The sequence below is a fragment of the Chenopodium album genome, chromosome 1 (genome assembly GCF_948465745.1).
Source record: "Chenopodium album chromosome 1, dcCheAlbu1.1, whole genome shotgun sequence".
Lineage (NCBI taxonomy): Eukaryota > Viridiplantae > Streptophyta > Magnoliopsida > Caryophyllales > Amaranthaceae > Chenopodium > Chenopodium album.
Window position 1 is genome coordinate 41,659,964 of NC_137834.1, and position 25,688 is coordinate 41,685,651.

Consider the following 25,688-nt stretch of genomic DNA (forward strand, 5'->3'; position numbering starts at 1 on the left):
AGTGAATGGCGAATTTGGGGGCGGAGCTCATGAAGTTGGGATGGATTTATGTACTGTGCAAGGAGCTGAAATTGATGTGTTTGTTGAAGGTGGGATAGGAGGAATTTTTGAGAAGGGTGGTGCGGATTGCAGCAGATCCGGTGGTGGTTCTAGATCTATGGGCGGAGAAGATAAAAATAGTAGTAAGACCGCCATTAAAGTTGGCCGGAGCAGGGAAGGAGGGGGCTTTGCAAAGGGTGGTTCGGGTGCATGCGGGTCAGGTGGCGGACCCGGTGGTGGCTGCTGTTACTTTGCCGGCAGCCAACCTTATGGTGAGGTAGGGTGGAAGTCACGGTGTGACCTACAAAAGGTAACTCCAGAAGTTGAAGTTGAGTATGAGGAAAGGAGCATGACTGAGAATGGGAATGGCTTGCAGAAGAAGCTAAAGATGAAAGATTCTAGTAAGGGCACTATGGTAATAAGCCTTGAAGCAATTACAAATGAATTTAATCATCTAAAGCTAAGGACACGTGCTACAGAATGGAGGCAATGTCAGCCAGCCAACCCAAGTACTAATGGGCCAATGAGACTGATTGGGCTTGCTTACTCAAAGGCCTTTTTTAATTACAAATATGGGCATAGTAATTACAAACCCAATTTTCTTTCTTCAATCCACATTCCCTCATCTGTCAACTATTCCTATCATTTTGTAACCTCTCAGCCCACCACTCCAATCTCCATGCAGCGCTCTCTTTGCTATCTTGAAAATCAATCCTTCCTTTCTCAATTGTTCGAGATCATTGCCGTCACCGAGAATCGGGTGCCGACTAACACCCACCTTGAGGACAAGGTGAATCTTGAGCCGGTGGGTAATGTGATGGATCACCCTATGAGGGTCAACAGTCAAGAAGCGGCACCCAATACGAAAGGGACAACAGAAGCAAAGAAAAGGAAAACAAACAACAAAGCATTAACAATGTCTAATTATGGTTTTGCCATTTTAGCTAAGGAGTCACATGTATCCATCTTTAGTCTTAGATGTCTTGAGTATATAAAGGGTAGTAAACTTATTAGTTAGATAGGCAGAAATTGAGTGAACCTCTTGAGAGACTTGTAGCCTTAAGCTACAAGAGAGATTTGTAGCCTCAAGCTACTGAGAGATTCATAACCTCAAGTTATGACTATCCTTATGTAATCCAACCTTTAACCAATCAAATGTTCAAGCTTTTAGCCTTAAATTATTATTAATCGCGCTTAATTAAATCAGTAGAATTCAGTCTATAACATGCTAATGGTACATTCTCAAAAGCACTTAATACCCAGTCATAATATGAAATAGAGGAATCAACTAAAAATGTGAGACAAACAAAAATATTTTTAAATTCACCATAAGTTCATGCTATAAAATTATAAGTTTTATGCAGATAACATGTCTATTAGTAACCCCCATACCGCAATTTGCCGTAAAAGAATACCAGTTGTACAGAAAAGGAGTTTGGTATGATCATTCCTGCAGGAAATGAACAATAAAATAAAATTAAAAAAATAGGATTGACAATATATGGAATTAAAAATAAATAAATAAATAAAAATAAAAATTTAAACAATTATAACCAATAAATTACTCTAGAACACAAATTACTGCAAATGTGTTGTCCAGTAAAAGCAGGGGATGATAGATACATCCATTCTAAAATATTGTAGTGTTGACCTTTATAAGAATTTTCAAATATATTGCAACATACCATTTTTAAGAAATTTCATGCAGTAATTACCTAATATACACTTACTAATATTCCCAAGTTTTAATCTCGCTTGGGTTTTCTATGTAATTCATGTGATTAATGTGGTCCTCTCTTTCACCCTCATCTCACTTTGTTAATTATTGTGCATCCCTCCACACCTCTCCTTTCTCTCAATGTTGCAATATTTTGAACATGGGAAATTTATATATATAAACATGAAAATGAAAGTTGGAGGACTCAAGAAGATAGAATAGACCTATGCAAATTTTTTATATCTACTGGGAACAGAAGAGCAGCTGCACAAACTAGTATATTGTTACATCTTTACATGACGAACATACTAACTCTTAAGTGAATGACATTACTAAAATTTGTTCCCTAAAAAGAAACTTTTGAACAGCATTCAGATCAATAGAACTGCCGCCTTATGACAATTATTTTCTTTTAAATCTGTACTTAGCAAATAAGAAAGGAAAGGAAGGGGAGGGAAAGAGGAGGAAGGGAAGGGAAAAGAAAGGGAGGGGGAGGTGAACTCCATCGTCCCTCCCTCTCTCCAATTATGGAGGGATTATGCTTATTAAAGAAAGAGGGAAAATGGATCCCTCCTCTTCTTCCCCTTACTTCCCCCAAACAAGAGAGTTTGTCCCCCTCAGCCCCTCCCTTTATTTTACCTTCTTTTCCTTCCATCTTCTTTTATCCAAACAAAGTATTCTAAGATCAACTCTATTTTACAACACAAAAGATCATTTCTGTGAAAGAAAACCCTCATCAAACTTTCATACATCCTCTACATGTGACCTTAAGAACCAGTGTAAGATCCTCAGCACTTTAATGTAAGTAGGAATAATTGACCGATAATTTTAGACTATAAACCCAGAATTTTTGAAACACTTTCAGACTTTTAAAAGAGTTGAGGTGCAAAAGAAATCAATGATTTCTGAATTTCTAACATACTCCTATTGGAAAAAAAGGGTGCACATCATATGGACAAAGTTGTCTGAATACAAAAAAAAAATTAAAAAAAAAGGGTTAAGAACAGGTTAAAAAAAGTTTTTAAAAAAAAAAAGTTTTCTAATGACTGCAAAGTCAAGTGACTCCTACAAATCCACCTACCCTAGTCATAAGAGGATTAAACATACTCTGAAGTGGACTGCAAAGAGCTTACTAATCTGGTTCTAATTAAATCCGCCACATAATTTCTATAAAAGCCTTGTGCCACAAACTAATACTAGGCCCCATCACAGCAGCTTCAAAACAATGAAGGGCCAATTGGCCAATCAAAAGTTCTATTACATAAGCAATGAACTTTGTCCAATAGTTATTACCCAACGCAAGATCATACAAAGTACATATCACAGAAAAAAATCTTGCCTGACATGGTCCACAATAATATTATTGTGAACCCGAGGTTTATACGCACGCAACTAACATTATATGGAACATAGTGACTCTAATTTTAACATAGTAACCTTATTTTTAACATAGTAACCTTTATTAAAACTTGTGTGACATTTTATTCCTGGTAAGCATATAGGAGACAATATTCTCTTAGCTACTGAGCTTATTAAGGGATATGGTCAAAAGTTTATCACTCCTAGGTGCATGTTGAAAATTGATTTGAAAAAGGCATATGATTCTATGGAACTTCCTTCGGAAGGTGATGGCTGAACTTGGTTTCCCTTCTCAGTTTATTGCCTGGTTCCCGCAAAGAAAGGGCTTAGACAGGGAGATCCTATGTCTCCCTTCCTCTTTGCAATTGGAATGGAGTATCTATCAAGGTGTCTTTATGAGTTGAAGCTGAATCCTGATTTCAATTACCATCCAAGATGTGAAAAGCTTCTCTTGACTCACCTTATGTTTGCCGATGATCTTTTGATGTTTTCTAGAGCTGATGCTATTTCTGCTTTTTCAAGCTTTCACTAAGTTCTCTGTCTGCTAATTTGGACAAGAGTGAAGTTTTCTTTGGTGGCATTGATTAGGTGTTGCTCAAGGCTCTATTCCTTTTAGATACCTTGGTGTGCCTTTATCCTCTAAGAAGCTAACTATTGCTCAATGTAGGCCCCTTACTGAAAGGATCACAGACACAATCAATGGATGGGCGGCTAAACTGTTGTCTTATGCTTCCAGTTAATTAAAAGTGTTAAAAGTGTTCTGTTTGGAATTCAAACTTATTGGGCTCAAATCTTTGTTTTGCCCAAGAAGATTCTAAAAGAAATAGAGGCTAAATTCAGAGCTTTCTTATGGACATGGAAAGCTAATCCTTCAAAGAAGTCTCTTGTTGCTTGGTCCCAGGTTTGTCTTGCTAAAGTCAGTGGTGGTTGGGATCTTATCTCTTTGCCTTAGTGGAATAAGGCTGCTGTCACGGCTCCTGGGTTTTAAAGAAAATTCTGGATTGCAGGGAGATCATTGACTCTATTGGAAGCTGGGATGCTTTTCCGCATAATGGGAATTTTAAAATCAAGAAAGCTTACCATCAGCTTATGGTTTCCGTGCCTAAGGTTGATAGGAGAAGAGTTATTTGTAATAACTTGGCTTCTCCTAAGAGCCTTTTTATTTTGTTGCTTACAATAAGAAACAAGAAACAGGCTGATCACTAAAGATAGATTGCAAACTTGGGGTATAACTTGTGACCCCACCTGTCTCTTTGTTCTCAGAATATGAAAACTACTCAGCATCTATTGACTGTTAGTTCTCTAAGGATGTTTGGAGCAGAATTTTGTCTCTTTTGGGCTGTAACAGGACTATTCTTCCATTTGTTGATGAGATGAAATGGGTTAATAGCATTGGCAAGGCCTAAAAATAGACTCCTTGGCATGTGTTTTGCACTATCACATTTGGCTCCAAAGGAACTCTTTGATCTTTACCGGGATTTTTAGAGATGTAACCTTTTGTGTAGCTTGTAGATGTAATCTTTTGGGCTATAGCTCATTTTGTAATCTGCTGTATCTTGGCTGCTTTTGGATTGTTGTGTTTTGGTTCTTCTTCTGAACCCTGTCTGGGTATGTCTGCTGGTTTTTAGCAGGTTCCACTTCTGGCTGTTCTGTTGTAGGTTGATGCAGGTTGCAGGTTTGTCTGCCGTGCTGCTTTGTGCTTTTGGTGTCTGTCTGGTCCTGTTTCCAGAACCCTTCCTAGAAGATGGCTGAGTCCGTCTTTGTTCCTGGTTCTTTCTAGAAACCTTCCTAGAAGGTGGCTAGGTTAGAATCTGGAACTGTTTGTGGTTGTGTGGCTTGTTTTCAGGTCTTGTGGTGTTTTGTGTTGGTTATAGCTTATCTTTTGTAAGTTGTAACTCCTCTTTGGTAATAAAATTCCTTATTTACCAAAAAAAAAAAAAAAAAAAAAAAACTTGTGTGACATTTAATATTATTGTGAACCTGAAGTAGGACTTTATGTTAAACATACTTATCCTAATTTTAACATAGTAACCATTATTATTAATATTGACTAATATATAAAAAAAAATTCAAAAAAAAATAAAATAAAATAAAATAAAATAAAAAATAAAATAAATAAATAAATAAAAATAAATAAATAAATAAACACCTTCTTATAGCCTTTATAATATCACAATACTTTTATTTTAACATAATAACCTTTATTTTAATATAGTGGCCTTTTTTTTAAAATAAATAAAATAACCATAGTGTCTCTAATATTAGTTGTCCACAATACATTAGTGCAGACCAAGTGCATTTTAGAGTTTGTACATATAGCAGGATAATGGGAAAAGATTACTCTGCTGTCCATACAACCTCCAAGCATTATCCTTAGATGGCAACTAATAACATGAATTCAACCTTCATTGTATATAATTAGATACTTCAATTTGAACATAGTCATTATTCATAAGCTTAGTTCACGGCCATATAGTTCACCTCATAAGTTATAAGATGGCTCTACGTTATTTGTACACTTCATAGCACTTCTACCAGGTCAAACAGTCAAACATCGGTTTAGGATCTCAACAATTTATTTTGTACCAAATATACTCAATTAATCAGAAATTAGTAGAACACTTGGACTAGTATCTTCATTTTCCTATGTTAAAACATGCAAGGTAGAAGAATAATTATAATTACTCCCTCATGATGTTTCTGTTTGGAATATTTGACTTTTAAAAATAAGAGGAAATCTTCTAAATTTCTCTCAATCTATAAGAACAAATATAGTCATGTGGGATCTAGTTTGATTCGTCTCAATGAGTAAATTATTAATATCTAACTTTTATAACGTTTGTTAATGTGAGATTAAACATATTTGCGGTCATAGATGGGTAAAAACTTGCATCGATTCACGTAAACAGGAACATCATTCTGAAACTTGCACCGATTACTTTGAAAAATCGAAAGAAACATTTATAGGTATTAGCCCTGAGAAACCTATGCGAAAGAAAGGGAAACGGGAACCTTGCACTATCTAGCCGAACTTGGTAACCAACTAATGATCCATTTACACCAGGTGCAGGTTCACATCTCTCATCGGCCACCCTTTCAGCAACAGAAATAGCCTGAAAGAAAACACAAACAACAAATTTCATAAACAGCAATGATGCATCATACGTTACCCCACACTAGTTACAAAAGGTTATAATAAAGTAATAAATCTAATCCTAAACAAACTTTAGTATCCCAATCAAAATCAAGATTTTTGAGTTAAACAAGGCTAGAGAAAATCTGTGCTCTCGATAGGGCTGTTTGGTTGGAAGTAATTCAGAAAGGTAAATTAACCATTAATTCTGTAAGTGTGTGTTTGGTCAGTGTTTTTCCATTTTCCATTACACTCATTTTAATCTTTGGAGTTCCCACAACTATAAAACTCTTCATTCCCACCTCCCCTCCGGAATTTGAACACCAACCACCACTCCTAACAGCCGAGTGCCACTAGTCATCATGAAACACCACCTTATCCATCAAAATTCCCATAAACACCTACAAGAGAAGTCTCCCAACAATTAACACCACTATATATCAACCCAACCACAAATTTAGGCCCTACTTACATTCCATAACATTATAAGTTTCGTTTATACGTTAAAAGTTACCAGTTATCCGCAACGGATTATACATTATAAGAAGGGTGACCAAAATTAAAATTTTATTCAAAAGTCTAATGTTGTTTGGTCAGATTGTCTGACCCAAGAATTTTTTTTCTTAGGGAACACAGATTTTATTAAAGGAGGCACTTGGGGGTGCTATAAAAACACACACAATTGTTTCCCATCATGGTAAAGAACTTCCCAAGAAAAGGGTACCAACCAAAAATGCAAGAAAATATGGCTTAGATTCTCCTCAGCACCACAATACAAGACACTCATCATAGGAGACAGGCACTTACGGCTATTCTCCGTGGCTGTGTACATACAATGTTGCAATGCCCACCACGACCAGCCACAATCATGTCATCCAGTATATATTGTGGAACCTACAATTATACCAGATAGGTTAAAATTATCATGCTGATAAGACATAAAATAACCAGCAGATTCATACATCAAGATGTGACAGCTTATGAGAGAAGGATATGAGGATTCACTGAAATTCTTAAACAATACGCCAGCTTCAGTTACCTGAGTTGTCTTCCCAGATCCTGTTTCCCCACAAACAACGACGACATTGTTTTGCTTCAACGATCGCAATATCTCACCTTTTGTTTTAGCTATAGGAAGTGCTGTTCTGGCTTCCAACATGCTCTGCAAGAAAAGAACAAAGAGCTTATCATGCTAAATATCCTGAGGACGCAATATAATTACAAGCTCATATAGCACATAATTAAATTAGTCATAAGTATATATATATACACACAAACCTTGTATCTTGGTGACTTCTGTTTGTTTTCTAGTTCTTGTCTTAAGAAGAAACTTTCCTTTTCTTTCAAAGGGTTATTGCCTGCAAAATGCATTAACCAACCCAATAACTGTAAATAGAAATCATTGCAGACTGCTTAAGATACAAAATGAGGTAATATTGACCTTCACAAATAAATGAAATATAAAAGAATTTTCTGAGGAAGGGGAATACATATTCAATCCATTATTTGGGGTTAGAGTGTTAGACTGTTTATAGTCCTTAGAGATGTACACATGTTAAATCTCAAAAAGTACTTTTGGATATAGTTATGATGGAATTCAATTTTTTAGTTTACTACACAACAGTCTGACATCCCAGCTAGTTCAAATATGAATTTGACATAAACAGAAGTTGGATCTTCCCTGCTGGTTGAAAATCACATTATAATGTAATGTTTCAGTTTCACAATGTTACCTTAAGACTGCTATCAACCACACAAGCATATAAGTGGAATTCAGTCCAAGAACCTTTACCCAATATGAGTTAAATTTGGATTTAGTTGTTTATGCTTTCTCAAAGCACCTTTTAAACATAAATTCTTGTATTTCATTAACTCAAGATGATTTGTAAAATTGACTTTTACCATGGGATATACAAGACGCTGCTTCTAGTAGACTCCCTACAGCTTCTATAGACCTACACTATACATTTTCTTTCTCATGGCTTGCGTTTGTAGAGTTTTGAGAATGGCTTGGGTTCTGCTGCTTAAATTTTTAAATACATCATCTGAAGCTATTTTTAATCTTGTAATGAGCATCAACAATAATGCAAATTAATCAGAGTGGCTACCAATTAAACATAAAAGTTCACATACTCTGAAGACTTGCAGCAGCAAATTGTTCATCAAACATATCAGAAACCTTGTTCTGATTGGAATTATCACAAACATCGGCTGAACTAATTCCTACTGAAGAATCCGCATTTAACAATGATTCCACAAAACCAGCCCTTCGATCTTCCATAGAGTCTTCAATCACGTCTGACAAATCCCCTGATAGCACAAGCTTTTGAGAAATATAATGACGCATAGAACTATCATCAGTGCATTCCAAATTCACAACACTTACCTTCCTCCCATTTTACAACCAGCGAAGCATATGGCTCTGTAATCAGAAACCGAACAGGTATATCAGGAAACAAGCGGCAAAGGGAAAAAGCAGCTACTCTATTCTGCGCTTCCTGGAACAATAAAACAATAAAAGAGACACTGCTCAAGTCATACACTAGTTGAGTTCTCTGATGATTGAATCCGAATTTTGTTTACTACTTTACTACAAAGATTAGGCATAAAACACAATAAATCTAATGTCAAGAATGCAAGTACATATAGGAGACTTTTTCAAAAAGCTCAAGGTGTGCCATGTAAAGTATCTAGTCCAAAACTATAAACCCTTTATGATGAAATATTGCTTTACAGGTAATAACGATTAATATACATACTATGTACTTTTAATAAGATTATTGTCATCCAAATCTTTAGCAAATTACTTGTAGATGAACATATCTTCACTCTTCACAAAACACTTATGATAAATGTAAAACCCCCACGGCCCCACACCCCCCCCCCCCCCTGGCACGATAAATTTGAACCCCTCCTGGCCTTATTGTTTGGTTGCTTATTACTTATATAGGTTTGTGATAACTCACTATACTTATAGATCCATTGAAGACTGATTCATATTTAAACAGACCAAGCAGTAGTAACACAAAGTCATGTCGTTAAGAAAATTCAAGGGCGAGTTGTATCTTATCGTCAGCTTGACATTTCCAACATTTGTCCTTTCAGTAAATCCCATGTTTAAGCACAATAGCACTTGTTTCTCAGTTTCCCTTCTACTCTGATCTCTGGAACTCTACTTATGCTACTGATTGGGTAGGTTTCAATAACCTCCACCACTCTTTAACTGAGTTTTTTGGCACTTTGAAAATTAGTTCAGTTTGCAATATTTCTAATATAGTACTCTTTTTATGGAGTACATGGAAAACTAGAATTAATATCATATTTAAAAATAGTAACATCAATTTAATTAATAGACGCATCAGAAGTTTTTCTGCATGTAAGAAATGGCAACCTATGTCGGTATGTCCCTTCTCAATTCTATGGATTCTAGATCTACTTTGACTCCTATTTTCCCCACACAAACTCTTAAAAAATTGGGTGTAAATATTGTACACCAAAGGTACAATTACCCTAATATGCTCAACAGTAACCATGATATAAGATAAAAGTTAGCTATGTCTTACATATAATATTACTCTCTTTGCAAGAAATTTGCACAGTAAAAATTATTTCTAATGCATCAAAATAACCATATTACCTATTATAAATTTTATCCTTAAGAAAAAACCTTCCAAGTTATAATACGGAGTAAAAGATTATAACATATTATAGTTACCCTAAACCAGGTTTAAAGTTATCCCAAACTGGTTAAAAGTTACCCTCAACTGACTGATGTAAAGTACAATTAATGTAACCTGGTGTACCCTACAGTTCTCCCCCCCCCCCCCCCCCTCCTCTCCCCCCCAAGGCTATACATTCAAGTTTTGTCAGCTAGTCTCCCCCTCCTACTGGTTATTGTAAACTTAATTTTGACAAATTTTTTGTTCATAATGCTGCAAGAATAGTTATTAGGGATCATTTGGGGAACCATATAGCCAATGGAGCTTATATCTTTTTACTGAAAAGATCATCACACTTCGTCATGGTCTTCTGTTAGCCCATTCTCGTACTATTCCAATTTTTTTTAGAAAAAATTGAAAAGACTAAAACTAATCCCACCTTTAGCAATTTTGCTCAAAACAATCCCACCTTTAGCAATTTTGCTCAAAACAATCCCACTTTTACCCCTATCTACTTTGCAATGTGTCACATTCTAATTGGTCTTTTTTACAATTGAAAAACAATAAAAATAAATAATTAACATTCCCCTTCCCCGATCTTGGGGTGGTGATGTGATGGTCATCAAGGTTGTTATTAAGGAGAGGTGTGTTGCCATGGAAGAGGGTGCTGAGGTGGGACGAGAGAAATTAAAGGAAAAAAAAAAAAAAAATGAGAAATGGGTGTGTAGACACCCAAATGTGTCTCCCCAAAACCAAACCCAGTGATGCATACCTTTCATGTCATTTGATTATCGAACGAGGTGAAAGTGTGAAAAGTCTAGTGTTGCGGTTGGTTTTTACTAAAAATCTCTCTTTCTGTTTTCGAAAATCTACTCTATTTTATGAAAATAGTCAATCCAGTTGAATTTGGTCCATAACAAGGGTCCAATAATAGTGTAGTTGGATTGGACTCGAAAAGAGCTTTCCAACGATATATTATAAGCCCAATTCCGATGAATAATGTGGAAGTTATGGCCAAGTTACTAAACTGGGCCCGGTTTGACCTTTATATGCGGCCCAATGATCTAGAGGAGGGCCTATTATGAATTATCATTCCTAATGCAATTAGGATTGATTATAGTCTTCTAGAATCTTCTACAAGGTTCTTTTGAATCCTAATGGGATTAGGATTGATAATTAAGTTTTTTTAGTTTTATTTGGAATAAAAGAAGTGTTTTATGTAAAATTACGATTTTATCCCTCGTACGGACTTTTACGACTTAATTTTATCAAAAAATAGAAAACGTGTGGAAAAATATAGCTGTTGTTGGCGACAGAGGCGTGTTTTATTCCTTTTCGAACTCTGATTCTTTTTGTCAAATCCGGACTATTTCATTATAAATAGCGTCCTTAGACTTCCGTTTTTATTCACCAACTCTCATCCAGAATTTCTTGATTCTCTCTCTCTCTTTCTAAATTAGCTTTTTACAAACAACATTCCGCATTCACAAGATCTAGACACACACCTAGCCAAATTCGAAGTTGCCTTCGCCCTAGACGTGAAAGGTTTGATATTTCTGAGGTTTGGTCCTAAATCTCTATTTCAATTATTTAAGGGGTTCGTTTGGCATTGTTACGGTTTTCAGTTTTTTGGTTTTTTGTATTTTAAAAGTGTATGATATATGTCATATAATGAATAAAAAATTAGTCAAACTTATTAAAATCATGCTAATTTTGAAAACTGACAACAGAAAAGTGAAAATACATTTTTCTTGTTTCTTGTTTTTGGTTTTTTGTTTTCAAAAAAACTGAAAACTGAAAACAAAAAACAATGTCAAACAAGCCCTAATTTAATTGTTTGATTTTATATTTTCCTTGAAGTTACTAACGGGTGTATTTTGTAATTAGAAAGAGATACGAGGCATCCGAGTAAGTGATTTAATTGTTTTATTGACATTATGATATAGAAATCATGTTTATGTTGTTATTTAGATTCCTAGTACCATGTTAGGATGTTTTTCCTCGTATCATGTTAGGATGCTTTTCTTAGTATGATGTTTAGGGTAAAGAATAAGTTCCTTATATCAATTGTGATTTCTGTGATGCTTCCTATTTTTTTTTCCTAATAGCATGTTAGTGTCATGTTAAGGCTAAAGCTTTGATTTTTATTGTTTAGTGACATGCTAGGTTTTGTTATTAATCTTGTTAGTATCATGCCTAGGATCTTGCTATTATTACGCTTTGTTTTTAACATGATTGTTATTATCATTTTGATGATTATTATTATGATTATTATTTTTATGATTATTATGTTGCATGAGTTTATTTACTATTATTGCTTGATCACACCTTTTATGCATGTTTAAAGGGAATTTGTATTTGTAATAACGCTTAATAAGATAATTAATAATCTTGTTTATGGCTAATATGATTATAATTCAAGTGATCGCCAATAATAGATTTGTTTGTGCGCTAATATTTAACCAACATAGATAAAAGGGTAAACCTAATGATTGCATGTTAGTCAGAAAGCGCACATGAATACGAGAATATTAAAGTAGAGGTCTATTATTATGGCGGGTTCTTTCTCTTTTAGATTGGATTTGTATATTCATCTCTGAACTTCCACTCTTGGTTCCAAACCTATTTGAGTTAACGATCTGGGGTGTAACTTTCACTCTGTGAACAGTTTACAAGTTCCTAAAACTTGTTGGCACTCTTTTGCTCTAGCTTCCTTCCCATAAAAAGCAACCATGCTTAAGTGTATGATCAGAATGGGGTTTAAGTTTGGGGTAATGCTTGAAATATTCCGGTGTAAAGGATGTGATTATTTTGAGCTGAACTATCAAAAGTGAGACATATTGGTATAAAAGTTGGTGAGTGGCGACATTTAACCCTTTACACTATCTATCCGGAATAAGCGCATATTGTACACATCATTATTCTTAAATGTTTTTCTTTACTCTTCTTTAAATATTTATTGAATATTTCTTGGACTCTATTGAAAAAACAAAAGGCCAAAGAATTAAAAAAAAGGAAGGAAAAAAAAAACAAAGAATAATAGAGGAAAATTCAAGATCATGCATACGAATTATAAGTTTGGAATTACATCGAGCTAATAGTGTATAAATAAAATTGCTTCCATTTTCTTAAAAAATTAGAAAATACACGTCATTTTCAACATGATTTGAGACATTAAATCCAAGGAATTTCTCTTTCCTACCAATTTTGAGATTTTAAAACGTTTACTCGTATAATTTTTTTTTGTTATTATATTTCGATAATCTTAGGTGTATGGACATGGACAAATGAAGTATTTCACACAATATTGAAAAAGTTAAACTAAAATAAAATTAAAGTGATGCGTTAAGAAAAAAATGGTTTAAAAGTTAACTTTTAAGAAAAATTGTCACCATTAATCCCAACTTTGCCTCATCCGCCAATATAAATCCCAACTTCAGTTTAATCCCTATCACTCTCAACTTTATACCCTATTAAATTTTATCACCTCTAACCGGTCATCCAACCTAATATTACAGTTTACAAGACACATGTCAGCGTATGATTGGCTTAAAAAATAAAAATTAAAATTAAAATAAATAAATAAAGTTAAAAAAATAAATTAAATTAAATTAATAAAATAAAAAAAAACCTTTTCTCTCCTCCCTCCTCCCCCTTCCCTCTCTGCCCTCTATGGTTCCCACCACGGCCACCTGCAACCAACCAGTCATCCATGACGCCGGCAGCACTACCTCCCCTTCTCCCACCTCCGTATTGTCGCGTCCCTGCCACCTCCTCTTCCCTACGCACTTCGCGTACTCAATAAACCGGCTACAATTCTATCAACAATACCCGTTACCACCACGACCAGCCCAACCCTGTAATCCCCCATATTTTTAAATATTTTATAAATGAAAATTTATTTTATTTATAATATTTATTTGTTATTTTTCATAATTTAATTTCAAAAGTTTCAAATTATTAATCTGGGTCGAAATTTATTTGAACAAATTATTTTATGCACCTTTATTCTACAATTTATGTCCAATCACACAAGCCTAACCCATTTGTTTACTTAATCGACCCATTATTTTTATGAGGCTCAATCTTCTTATTTACCCTACAATTCTCTCCTATAAATACCCCATGAATCCCCAAAAAAAAATTCCCCACACAAAAGGTTAGTCTTATTTTCTTTCTCCTTTGTTTTATTAATTTATGTAATTATAATTATTGATTTATGGGTTTTGATTTTATTGTTTGAAATTAATTTAATTAGTATCAAATTGTATTTTGATGATTAAACTTTATAATTTCAGATTTTATAAGTGTCATAATTTTCAGATTTTGTAAATTTTATAACCTATGGTTTTTAATTATTGAAAATCATGATTTTAGGGTTTTTATGAACAATTGATTTAGGGCTTTTATAGTAATGATGTTTTGAAATTTTGGTGATTATAAGTACTAATTAGTTTAACTTAATTCCAGATTGTTTTGAACACTTAAATTCGTGTTTTAATTTTAAGATTTCCGTTCATTAATATTAATCCCGTTTTAATCCCGATCAGGTTCTGAACTCATCCGATTCTGAAAAAAGTAGTGTTTTCCATGTGGAAACAATCTGTTAAGAAAGACTCACTACCTTTGGTAGTGAACACCACCCTCTCGTGGCCAAATTCAGCCTCTAAATATGATTTTCGGGCAGTTTTTGATTTTAACGAAGTTTTTTTATACTTAAAATATTATCTTTGAGTTTGATTAATAAAATTAATTATGTTTAAATTTAATTAAGCATAAATATATTTTTTTATTGAAGTTTTAAGTGCGGGAAAAAGTTCCTAAGTACTACTTTTGATGTTTTATAAAGAGGGTTTAATCACCCATTAAAAATGGAGATTATTAGAGGTTTTTAAATAATTTTAAGATTTTTATTAAACTTTAAACTTGTTGTAATTTCATTTATAAGAGTGTATTTTAAGGTTTTTATGAAGAAAATTTAAAGAACTATATATAAGCCTTTAATTTTAACTAAAGGGAGGGTTTTAAAGTGTTGTTTGATTTGTTTTAAAGTAAGTTAGTGTTGCTGTAAATTTGATTGATTGGGTATTGATTGAGATGTTATTGTTTGGTTTAGGAGAGGAGTTTATTGAAGGTGATTTCTAGTTTTTAAGTGGCCAACCGAATTGTTTACACGAGGTACGTACATGTCTACTTCGTTGTAAGTAGTATCATGTTTAGGTACCAAAGAAAAGAACTTAGTTTCATGATTAGAGAACACTTGGATGAAAATTGTTTGGTTATACATTTAATTAATTCATTTGCTTATGTTTATGAAACATGTTTTGGTGAATTGATTATGTTTGTATGGAATTATGGATGCAAACATGTTGAATTATATTGGATTAATTATTTGTATGGAATGTTGATACAAGCATATTTTTATTGGATCGGTTTGTTAACCACATTTGGATTATTAAAGGATTGAAACTGAATGGTTTAAGTGGAATGAATTTATTAATTATTCCACAAGGTTGTTATTTATTTTATTACTCAATCATGAATTGTTAGTATGTTGAGTAAAGGTGGATTAAGCCGAAATGGCTAGGTGGGTTGACTATGTTCAACAATTTTGAATAATTTGGAAGTTTAATGGAATTAAAGGTCAACTTGTGATGTGATCACCATTGTCCTAAAAAAGATTAAAAGTAAATTGATGTATGATTTTTATGTATGGTCTATTTGATTGAGTCGACTATTAATTAAAATTGTAATCACGTAAAGTGAAACATGGATGAGCAATAAAACTCTGGAAAGCGTGCACTTCTAGAGTATTGACAATTATGGGTTGGGGTACACGGTGGTAGCCCGTGGCTTTCCGAGGCTTGTTTGATCAACATGTCCTCTTCTCTTTTGGTATTTACATTTTTATTTTACAATGAAAGTTAGATGGGATCCTAGACTAACTTTGTGAGAATGGAGTCGCGCCCATTCTTGCATCGCACTAAACTTTTATTTTAAATGGTCATTTGGGACCAAAATGATTTGGTGGATTGGACAACCTCGTCTATTGCTTACTCCAAATTAAATTAATTAAATTAAATATAAAGAGTCAAGTGTTTGGAATTGATTAGCAAGTATGTTGAGTCGATTGAATTGTTTAAGTGTGGAGTCTTGATTAATGAATTCGTGTTGTATGTTTATTTACTTTAATAAGTTGAGCATGCTAGGTTTGGTACGTTGTAGCTTGTATGTACTCAGCTTTGCTGATTGCGTGCTTTTGTGTGTTTCTTTTGGTCATGGCCTTCGCCTTTCAATGACCCTGTGATGATCCAATTATTACACTTGTATTATTGGGGAGCAGTATTGCACCTTGATGATGTGAAGTTCGGGGATTTGACATACGCATTGTCAAGGGATTGGTGTGATTGAGAGTATTCGTTCTTTGTGTTAAACTTATTTATGTTTTACTATTCTAATTATGTTTTGGGATTTTGATTATTGGTTTTTAAATAAGGGTCTTTATGGTTCCAATTTGTAAGCTTTGACTTATTGGTTTTCTAAATTATATTATTTTAAGATTTAAGTTGGATTTCCGCTGCAATACTTTGATAAAGCCTTAACGTTTTAACACGTGGCGGTAACATGCCAATGGTTCTCCTCTATTTTTATTTAAAGTAAGTGGTTTAAAAAGGGAGAATTATTGGGGTGTTACAAACCCCTTTCCCCCCGAGCGCCGGTGCCGGTGCTTCCGACCACTTCCCCTTTCCTCTTCGATTACTACGTAAACCAGCCAAAATCCCCCAAATCCTAACCCCTAAATTCCAAACCATAACCCTAACATTCGAAACCATTGGCAAACCGCAACGAAATCGGCCGGTTTAGGGTTGAAATCAACCATTCAGCCCGCGATTTAAGCCGTTTGTGGCCAATTTAGTGGCCGTTTTTGAGGGAAGCGGTTGTTTTGGGTGGGAAAACTACCGTTTAAGGCTGGGTAAGTTTTGCAAATAGTCATACGTGCATGGGCGGTGGCCGGGGCAGCAACGACACATGGCCAAGCAGTGCGGTGGCCGGCGCTCCGAGAGGATGTTGGCTAGGTGTGATTTTTTTTTTTTTTTTTACTTTTTAACCAATCAGGTTGCGACATGTGTGCAAGTAATCCTAAGTCAGCGAGGATTAAGTCTTCAACTGGTTTCAAGTCAATTGGGGTGATAAAATTAATAGGGTATAAAGTTGGGAGTGATAGGGAATAAATTGAAGTTGGGATTAATATTGGCAAATGAGGTAAATTTGGGATTAATGGTGACAATTTTTCCTAACTTTTATACCAACAACTTGATAACTTTTTTACCAATTTATGGTCGGTAATAATTTTTATATCAATGTGTCGCTAACTTGCTAACTTTTATACCAATGTGGTCAATTTACCCAAAAGAGTCAACAAGCCACTTTTAAGAGTCTTCCTCCCCTTTATTTCCTATGGCCAACATAAGTCAATCTAGAGGTACACCAATATGGAAGAAAACACCCAAAACTACTTAAGGATAAGAAAAATGCAAAGTCCAAAACATCCTGCTTTATCAAATTCTCAATGCCAAAGTAGGTAGCAAGTATATGATCCTAACAAGAAGGTCCACACTCAAAAGTGCATTGAAGAAAACTGAATAAAGATGATGGTCTATAAAACACATATCATACAATAATAAGGAGCTTGCTCTTCATTGTGATCGTCAAATATATTATGCAGTCACAGACTTGAAAAAGGGACTAAAGTCAGTACCTCAGCAGATTCAAAAGTTTCATTTTGTCCAGGGAGCTGCAGTGTGATCAAACCACCAGCTTTTCGGCTCTTACCCCTCCCAGTAGATTTACGCAAAACACTAACACTATAATTAAAACCACTTCCTTTTTTACCCAATTTGTCAAATTTTGGAGGGTCCCAACCTGATCTTTGGCACAATTGATGAAGAACAGCTTTAGGAATCCTAGGTGGATCACCCTGTAATATGTAGATTATATAGTCATATAACAATCATACAGGTGATACAGCTGTAATGAAAAACACAAGATTTAGAGGACGCACTGAAATATAACGAAGATAAATATTTTATTATGCATTGAAATTTATAAGTGAATCAAAGATTAACACTACAAGTAAATGTTTCCTACTCTTTCTTTCTCCTATATCTTGCTGTACAATGTACTTAGCAGAAAAATCAGCACTGTATTAATCTGTACTTTACTTGATTTTCCTTTTCACTTTCTTAAGTCAGGAAGTAGATTAAATTAATACTGTGATAACCTCTGTTACATTATTAATGTTAGACAAAAGAACATTTACTATCAGAAGAAAGGCAGATACAAATGGAATTGCAGTCCAGCAAAGTCATACTTGAAGAAGAAAAAAAGCATTACATCAAAAGTAACAAACCAGGAAATAACCATGAGCATGATGAGCTGAAGCCTAAAGAACAATATCTGTTGTCAAAGTACCTTTTTCCAGATGCCCTCCAATTTTTCCAAGTCTTTACTAGTTGGTAATCCTCTTGTTCTTGCTTTGTTTTGTTTCATCACGACTTCAGGAGTTAAGGCCGCATTACTTGAGTCACCTTCCATGAAAATGTTGCAAAGCTCAATATCTTCTGATTCCTCTTGTAGAGGTACCACCTCGTCAAAAGGAACGTTTTGTACCGTTGCCTCATCCTTGGAGCAATGCTCCATCCCCACTTTATCAATTAATGAATCAGCCATTGCTTCTATATTAGAATTGCCCTCCATGTTGTATACAGAACAAGGTGCCTCCATTTTAGCAATATCAGACATAAACATATTCAATTCCCCTGGTTCAAAAATACAAGTCTTCTTAGATTGAATCATACTTGTCTAAAAACCCTGACAGGAATTTCATATAATCAAGATCAACCTAAATCAGAAATCTCCTGCTTCAGCAGGCGGATTTTATTGCTAGCTGCTTCTTGGCTTTTTTTGTCCTTTTTCTCCTTAGCAACAAAAGCTTCCAAATGTGCGGATTGGTACTCCTCAATAATTGTATCATATGACCTAGGTTCCTGTAACAGACATTGTTGTCATCATTTTTGAAAGCATTAGTAAGTACAACGTTATTGCCATCATTTTACAAAGCATTAGTAAGTTAGTAACTACTGCTAATGCTAGTCAGAAATAAATTTTAATCATATTCAAATGCATCACACTTCACAACTAGATATCTAAACAAAAAGAGTTATAATTCTCTTCCATTGCATGGGATGTTTAATTTCTGTATTTAAAATAAAAATAAAAAAAAAAATAACAACAATGACATAACAACAATCCTAGACATTTCCTCGGTTCTTATAATATTGCAACATTTACCCCTATAGGAAGTTTCACAAAATTGCAACATACATTTAGGAGAACGAGTATCTATTTTTGCACTGCAAACACCCAGGTCACCCTTGCTAGTTGTTACTTTAATTAATGCTTGCAATCACATAAACAAGTTTGTAATTTGCCTTTATCTTTCTTCCTTTTTTCCCACTACCTAAAATCTTATGCACTTCCACTATGTTACGATACTAGAGGAACAAAGGCCGTATAAAAGATAATGAAGCTCTCCTTATCAGCCTTAACTACTAAAGTATAGAACTTTAGATGATGGCAAAACAATGTTAATACCTTTTTGCAAGAATCTTCATCTGACAGCATATCTTCCCAATTCTCGGTTTCTATCTGCAAAAGCAATTAAAAACATTCAGATGCAAGAAAAAAAAATGGATAACTATTGATCCTTAACTCATTACTAATATATTAAAAGTTTTTTGCCCAGCTAAACCTGCAACGTGAGGCCATTTACGTTTTACTGGCCCATCTTCTACATAGATTACCACATGATATTCATAAAATTACCTTACATTCATCGACAAATAACAAGGGGTGCCTACCAAAGCTTGAATCCTCCAAATATTTAGGCATCTACCAATAGCCCAACTACAAAAGGGAATTAAAAAGGAAGTGTTTTCCTGATTTTTATTAGGAAATGGTAAAACCAAAATAGTTTGTGCTCCCAACACCACCAACATCTTCCCAGCTAAACCTGCAACGTGAGGCCATTTACGTTTTACTGGCCCATCTTCTACATAGATTACCACATGATATTCATAAAATTACCTTACATTCATCGACAAATAACAAGGGGTGCCTACCAAAGCTTGAATCCTCCAAATATTTAGGCATCTACCAATAGCCCAACTACAAAAGGGAATTAAAAAGGAAGTGTTTTCCTGATTTTTATTAGGAAATGGTAAAACCAAAATAGTTTGTGCTCCCAACACCACCAACATCTTCCCATCTTCCTTGAAATCCACTCTCTTAGTACTCTTTAAGCACTCCCTAATCTGTCATCTTTATCACCATTTCTCATCTTGTCAACAATTATTCCCTCCAACTTTGAACCCCAATCAATATAATGCTCATAAACGTCCACATACAATATATATATATATATATATATATATATATATATATATATATATATATATATATATACATAACAAGAATAACAGAAAGTTTTACCTTAGGCAAGAAAAAGTACCAATCACAAGAAAGATGAAGCAAGCAATAGACCAGAAGTTGACCAAAATTAAAGAAAATAAAGGGACGGAACTAAATATGTCAAAGATTGACCCAACCCAAAAAGCCGAACCATTTTTTGGATTTTGAACACATCTTATCAACCTGAAACCCATTTTAACCTGAACACATTTAACCTGCACAAAAGCAAATCAAAACGAGTTGGGGCTAGGTTACCCGTTGGGTTACAAGGCTTTTTTTTGTATAAATATAAAGTAAGCAGTAACTTAAACAGGAAAATGCAAATCTTATTTTATACTATTGAAGTTAATCGCCTCCCATTTCTTTCAGTCTTACTCATCTCTAACTGGACTTCCTCGGTTGCCAGAAATGACTCCAAAATGAAGAGTTGCACAACCGGCGTTAATCCAAGAAAAGTTGCTTAAAAGTTGGAAATTGACAGCCTTTGTTGCTTAACAATTGAAATAATAAGGCGCAAACAATGTTTGAAATGTCTAAATTTTATAATATCAGGCGAAAAAATTAAATAATATGAACCCAATGGATTAACTCGAACCAAAACTTTGGGTTAGGGTCTTTTATGTTTCAACGCATAACCCGGCCCAAAATAACCCGTAACCCGAGATAACTTTACCCTAACTCAACTGACCAACCAATTGACAGGCCAGACACAACACTTAATACTCCATTAGCATGAAAGAAAGCTAAATACACCACTCGCTTTGACAAAGTAGCTGAAGAAAATTCTCAACCATGAACATTCTTACCATTTGTCTTCAACGGAAACCTTTCACCTTTCTAACCGATATATATTGTAAATGACCTCAAATATAGGAGGGTTCATGAAATGTATACCAACCAAACCAAATAAACTATATCAAAACAAACAAATATTTTGATACGAAAAATGTTATACTTTAACTACAAATAAACTAACCACAAAGTACAAGAGGACAAAGAGTCCCCACCAAGAGACAAATAAATAGAATTACAAAGTAATTTGGGAATAGTGTTATTTGGAAAGCCCTTGGTGCCTGTTCCCCAAACTAGTAACTAAGACAAAAGCTTTTACCCACTTCAGAACCTTAGCCTAGCAAATAAATGTTTTAAGAGAGCAAAAACGGGAAGGGAATTAAAAAAATACAGAAAAATCAAACTAAAATTGCTCTTTTAGTAAAGAAACTTCAATTTGTGGAGAAGAAAAAGTAAGGCATTGCAAAATCAGGTTGCATACACTTGACTTCCTCAATCAAGGGAAATTAGGAGATCATTACAGTTGTGATTATGTGAAAAATATACAGGTACAATTGGTTCAGAGAGAGAGAATGTTAACAATTGTATAAACTCCAAAGAATTCACAAGCACAATAATAATTTTTAAAACAAAAACATATAAAAATTTCCGGTTTTTTATGCTATTTTAGAAAACCTATTATGTTTCAAGCCAAGTGGAGCTTATCATATTAAAATAAAGAGTTGAATTAGGGGCAGCGTGGTCTTTTCACTACATTTCTTTATACTCCCAGATTTTAAAATGACAAATATACAAAAAGGATGGCAACAATATACCTCTTCCTCTTTTTCCATGTATTGACGAATCCAATCAGCTTGAGATGGCTCATATAAAGCTAAGGAGTCATCATCGTGACGGCCTCTAGTTATGACAGAAAATCTATGCACTTCATCATCAGACCTTGTTGTTGTATCAGCTGGGGGATTCCAATTTTCTTGTGCAGTAGACACCACACCTATCGACCCTCCTAAAACAAGGTAGACAAAGATATTATATATATTTCAAATTCGAGAAAATTTTATCAAGAACTACCAATTAAAGCGCGTGTTTTGAAAACAACTACCTATTAAAAATTTCTTTTAAAAGAACTACTACAAAATTGTAAAAAGTTAAAGTAGCACTACCACTCTAATAATTTCATTTAGAATATTTGGCATGTAGGTTCCACTTTTTACCTTTACCCCGTAAAATCACCATCTAAATTGACTAAATTACCCTTCATAAAGATAAAACGTGATAAAAAGTGAGACTCAAATGCGGAAAATTTTAGCCAAAATTGTTAGAGTAGTAGTGCAACGTAAACTTTTTACAACTTTGTGGTAATTCTTTTAAAAAAATTTAATAGGTAGTTGTTTTCAAAACACATGCTTTAATTGGTAGTTGTTGACAAAATTTCCCAAATTCGAACACTAATTCAGGGTTTCCACACTATAAACATGTTATACGGTATTTAGAACAGTATTTTGTAAACATCATGATGTGAATGTTGTTTAAGTTAGCCACCTGCATGCATGGATAATCCATCACGGAATTTTACAGGTAGTTCAGTCCGGGATAAATTTAAGCATAACCAGTCCAACGCAACTTCAAAAGTTGCACCATCCTACAAAGGTCAAAATCAAAGCAGAACAAACTTAATTGGCAACTTTAAAAGGAACACTTTTTAATACAGCATTTGAAAGGGAAGTATAAGCAAAGTTAGCACTAGCAAGTGCATGCATTAAACAACTACATCAAACATACTATAATGCCTCCTATACATTCTTCATATTGTCCACACGTAGTTCACAATCATTTGAAATGGATAAGGTCATATTCATCATATTCCACGCTTATGACGTACATGTAGCAAAGGGTAATATTAACAGAGAAAGCAAGGCAACATAAAACTCATTGGTAACATTGTGGTCTAAAGACTTCAAATTTATTAACAGCAAGGTCACAGATTTGGTCTTGCCTCACAGAGGAAAAAAAAATGATTGCAGTAATTTTGTGATTCTCCAAGCTATAAAAAAAATTATAATCATGTTAAATACTGAAAAAAACGGCTTTTAGCCAAATGAAGTTCACTAGGCTTCGTTTGCTTGAAGGGAAAAAAATTTCAGAAAAATGATACATATCCTTCATATTTAGCTCAGTTTCTCCACCTCACAATGAATTTTTTTCAAACAATATCATACAAATATTAATCATTAAAACACGAATCCAAAAAATAATAATAATAAGTAATCTTCCATGAAGTTATATTATTAAATAATAATAATAATAATAATAATAATAATAATAATAATAATAATAATAATAATAATAATAATTTAATTAATTGCCTCAAAAAAAATAAAATTAAAATAAAAAAAAAATAAAATTAAAAAAATAAAAAATAAAAAATAAATAAATAACCCTTTAATTCGAGTATGCTGACTAATTTTTTACTTCAAAGTAGTTCTTAAATAAAGCATTGTAAGTTGTTTCCTTCATCACTATGATAAATTAACAATCAATAACAATGTAATATGTACTCCATCTCAGCCTCTCAAGATCAAACAATCAAATACAATTTACATCAAAATCCAATTCATCATAGATACAAAACTAATTAAAAACCAAACAATTACACTAATTCGACTTCTAAACAAAAATTGGCATGCTAAATCAAATTGAACAACTAAAATAATAGTGATAAAAAAATAAATAATAAAAAAAAAATTAAATAAACTACCTTAAGCGAAGAGAGAACAAGTTCAATCTGATCATCAAAGAATCCTTCGCAAGAGAGATTCTCGTAAATTGATTTGAGCTTCTTGGTTTTCTGTGCTTTGGAGAGAGAAGACGACTGTGATTCTTCGAACGTCGGGCGGACGGTGGCAGCGTCGCTGCTATTGTTGAGCAACAAGCGGCGCAACCTCTGCTCATTCTCCGCCGATAACTGCAGCTTTGGGCCTCCTGCTGATGTTGAAGAATCATTCTTTTGCTGCTGCTGCTGTTGTTTCTTCTTTGGAGCCATTTTCCCCTTCGCAAGGGAGGGGGCTGGCTGCGTATTTTGTTCAAAACAACTAAAGCTCACATTCCGTCTTTCACTTGATTTTTTCCTGTGTTGACCCTACATCACATGTCATTCTCTTAATAAAAAATTTTCCGCCTAAATGCAATGATGATGTTATTTTTTTTTTTTTTTTTTTTTGGTAGTGTTATCCTATTTACTACGTATCATTTTTGAAATTTAAATATTAGAAGCTTCTATCTTACAACTAAAACCTATGAGTATCAATTTATCGTAGGAAGTTGAAACAATTTTTAATAACACACTAATAAATAATCTCCTACATTTAAATATGAATTAGATGACGTCGAACAGATACTATATCATAGTTTTGATGAAAATAAAAGATTTTAAGTAACAAAATGTACGTAATTCTTATTTATGTTCATATATAATAGCGATTATTATTAAAATGTACAAATTAAAAATAGGTTTTATTTAAATCATACATCACACGGGTTCTAACCTAGTGATATTTATAAATAAATTAATTAATGACATCATATTTTTATATTTATATTATTTTTTACCTTAAATTATTACAATAGTTTTTTTTTTAGGGAGCCCCGGTTACTCAAAGTGATAAACAATTTTCATAAATCAAATGGCAGCATCGTAAACAGTTTACCTTGAAATGCGCAAACAATTGATTAAAAAAGCCCATGTGCAAATATGCCTTCTGGAGTTTTGGCTTGGACGCGGAGTTAACGACCTTTGAAACGGAAAAAAAAGGATCGTCAAAATGAGCGTTAACTTTTTACCATGACAAAGAAAGTAAATTGAGTAACTTTTGTCAGAAGAGAGAAGAGAGAGAATAATGGATAGAGCTCGAAATTGATCAATGAAGGAGAAAGCAAATGAAAATCAACATTAACAGGTAGATCGATCGAGTAGGCCATTAAAATTCCGGAATCAAATTGAGGTAATTTATCTCGTCGATTCGTGCAATGGGTGTTCTTCATTGTTGGTACTTGTTATGTTGCTGTTTAAAACTAGTTTATTATAGTAATGTTTTAGACCTTAAGGTTTGTGGGATTTGATTTTGACGATTTAGCTTTACTCGGACTAGTGAACTTCCGGGTGTGAGGGAAGTCAAGCTAAATTATTCTGTGTACTGGCTTAACTGTGCGAAAATGAGGTGGATAATGTTAATTTAAATGGTTTAATTCTGTGATTTGTTGTGGACATATTAGCTTCAATTGAGGGGAGTGATGTTCAATAGTGCGAAATCCATCGATTGTTTAAATGTTTAAAAATAGCTTTTGTAAGATCACGCCTTAGGCCGATTTCATTTAAGAATGGATCAATTTAAGTTAGCATATTGTAGTTAATGTGATTTCAATAATAGTTGGAAAATGGATTACTATTTATATTCTGTAA

At 33.8% G+C, this 25,688-nt stretch overlaps 1 protein-coding gene across 5 annotated transcripts in view; it reads right to left on the bottom strand.

Annotated features, from left to right (window-relative positions):
- The window catches only part of LOC145555594 (DExH-box ATP-dependent RNA helicase DExH7, chloroplastic-like), a 56,062-nt gene extending 31,717 nt beyond the window's left edge, over positions 1 to 24,345 (bottom strand). For all 5 annotated transcript variants that reach the window (XR_014091519.1, XM_081617364.1, XM_081617349.1 and 2 more), the window contains exons 1-14: positions 23,988 to 24,345; positions 22,772 to 22,871; positions 22,045 to 22,235; positions 19,562 to 19,615; positions 18,810 to 18,954; positions 18,380 to 18,726; positions 17,667 to 17,885; positions 8,635 to 8,746; positions 8,382 to 8,558; positions 7,527 to 7,606; positions 7,288 to 7,410; positions 7,056 to 7,142; positions 6,128 to 6,228; positions 1,432 to 1,489 (exon numbers count right to left, since the gene is read on the bottom strand). Coding sequence is in view for 4 of the 5 variants with exons in the window: in XM_081617364.1 (XP_081473490.1) it covers positions 1,432 to 1,489; positions 6,128 to 6,228; positions 7,056 to 7,142; positions 7,288 to 7,410; positions 7,527 to 7,606; positions 8,382 to 8,558; positions 8,635 to 8,746; positions 17,667 to 17,885; positions 18,380 to 18,726; positions 18,810 to 18,954; positions 19,562 to 19,615; positions 22,045 to 22,235; positions 22,772 to 22,871; positions 23,988 to 24,272 (2,079 nt within the window). In the remaining variant the exon portion in view is untranslated. The remainder of the gene's footprint in view (positions 1 to 1,431; positions 1,490 to 6,127; positions 6,229 to 7,055; positions 7,143 to 7,287; positions 7,411 to 7,526; positions 7,607 to 8,381; positions 8,559 to 8,634; positions 8,747 to 17,666; positions 17,886 to 18,379; positions 18,727 to 18,809; positions 18,955 to 19,561; positions 19,616 to 22,044; positions 22,236 to 22,771; positions 22,872 to 23,987) is intronic.
- Positions 24,346 to 25,688: the final 1,343 nt, after the last annotated feature.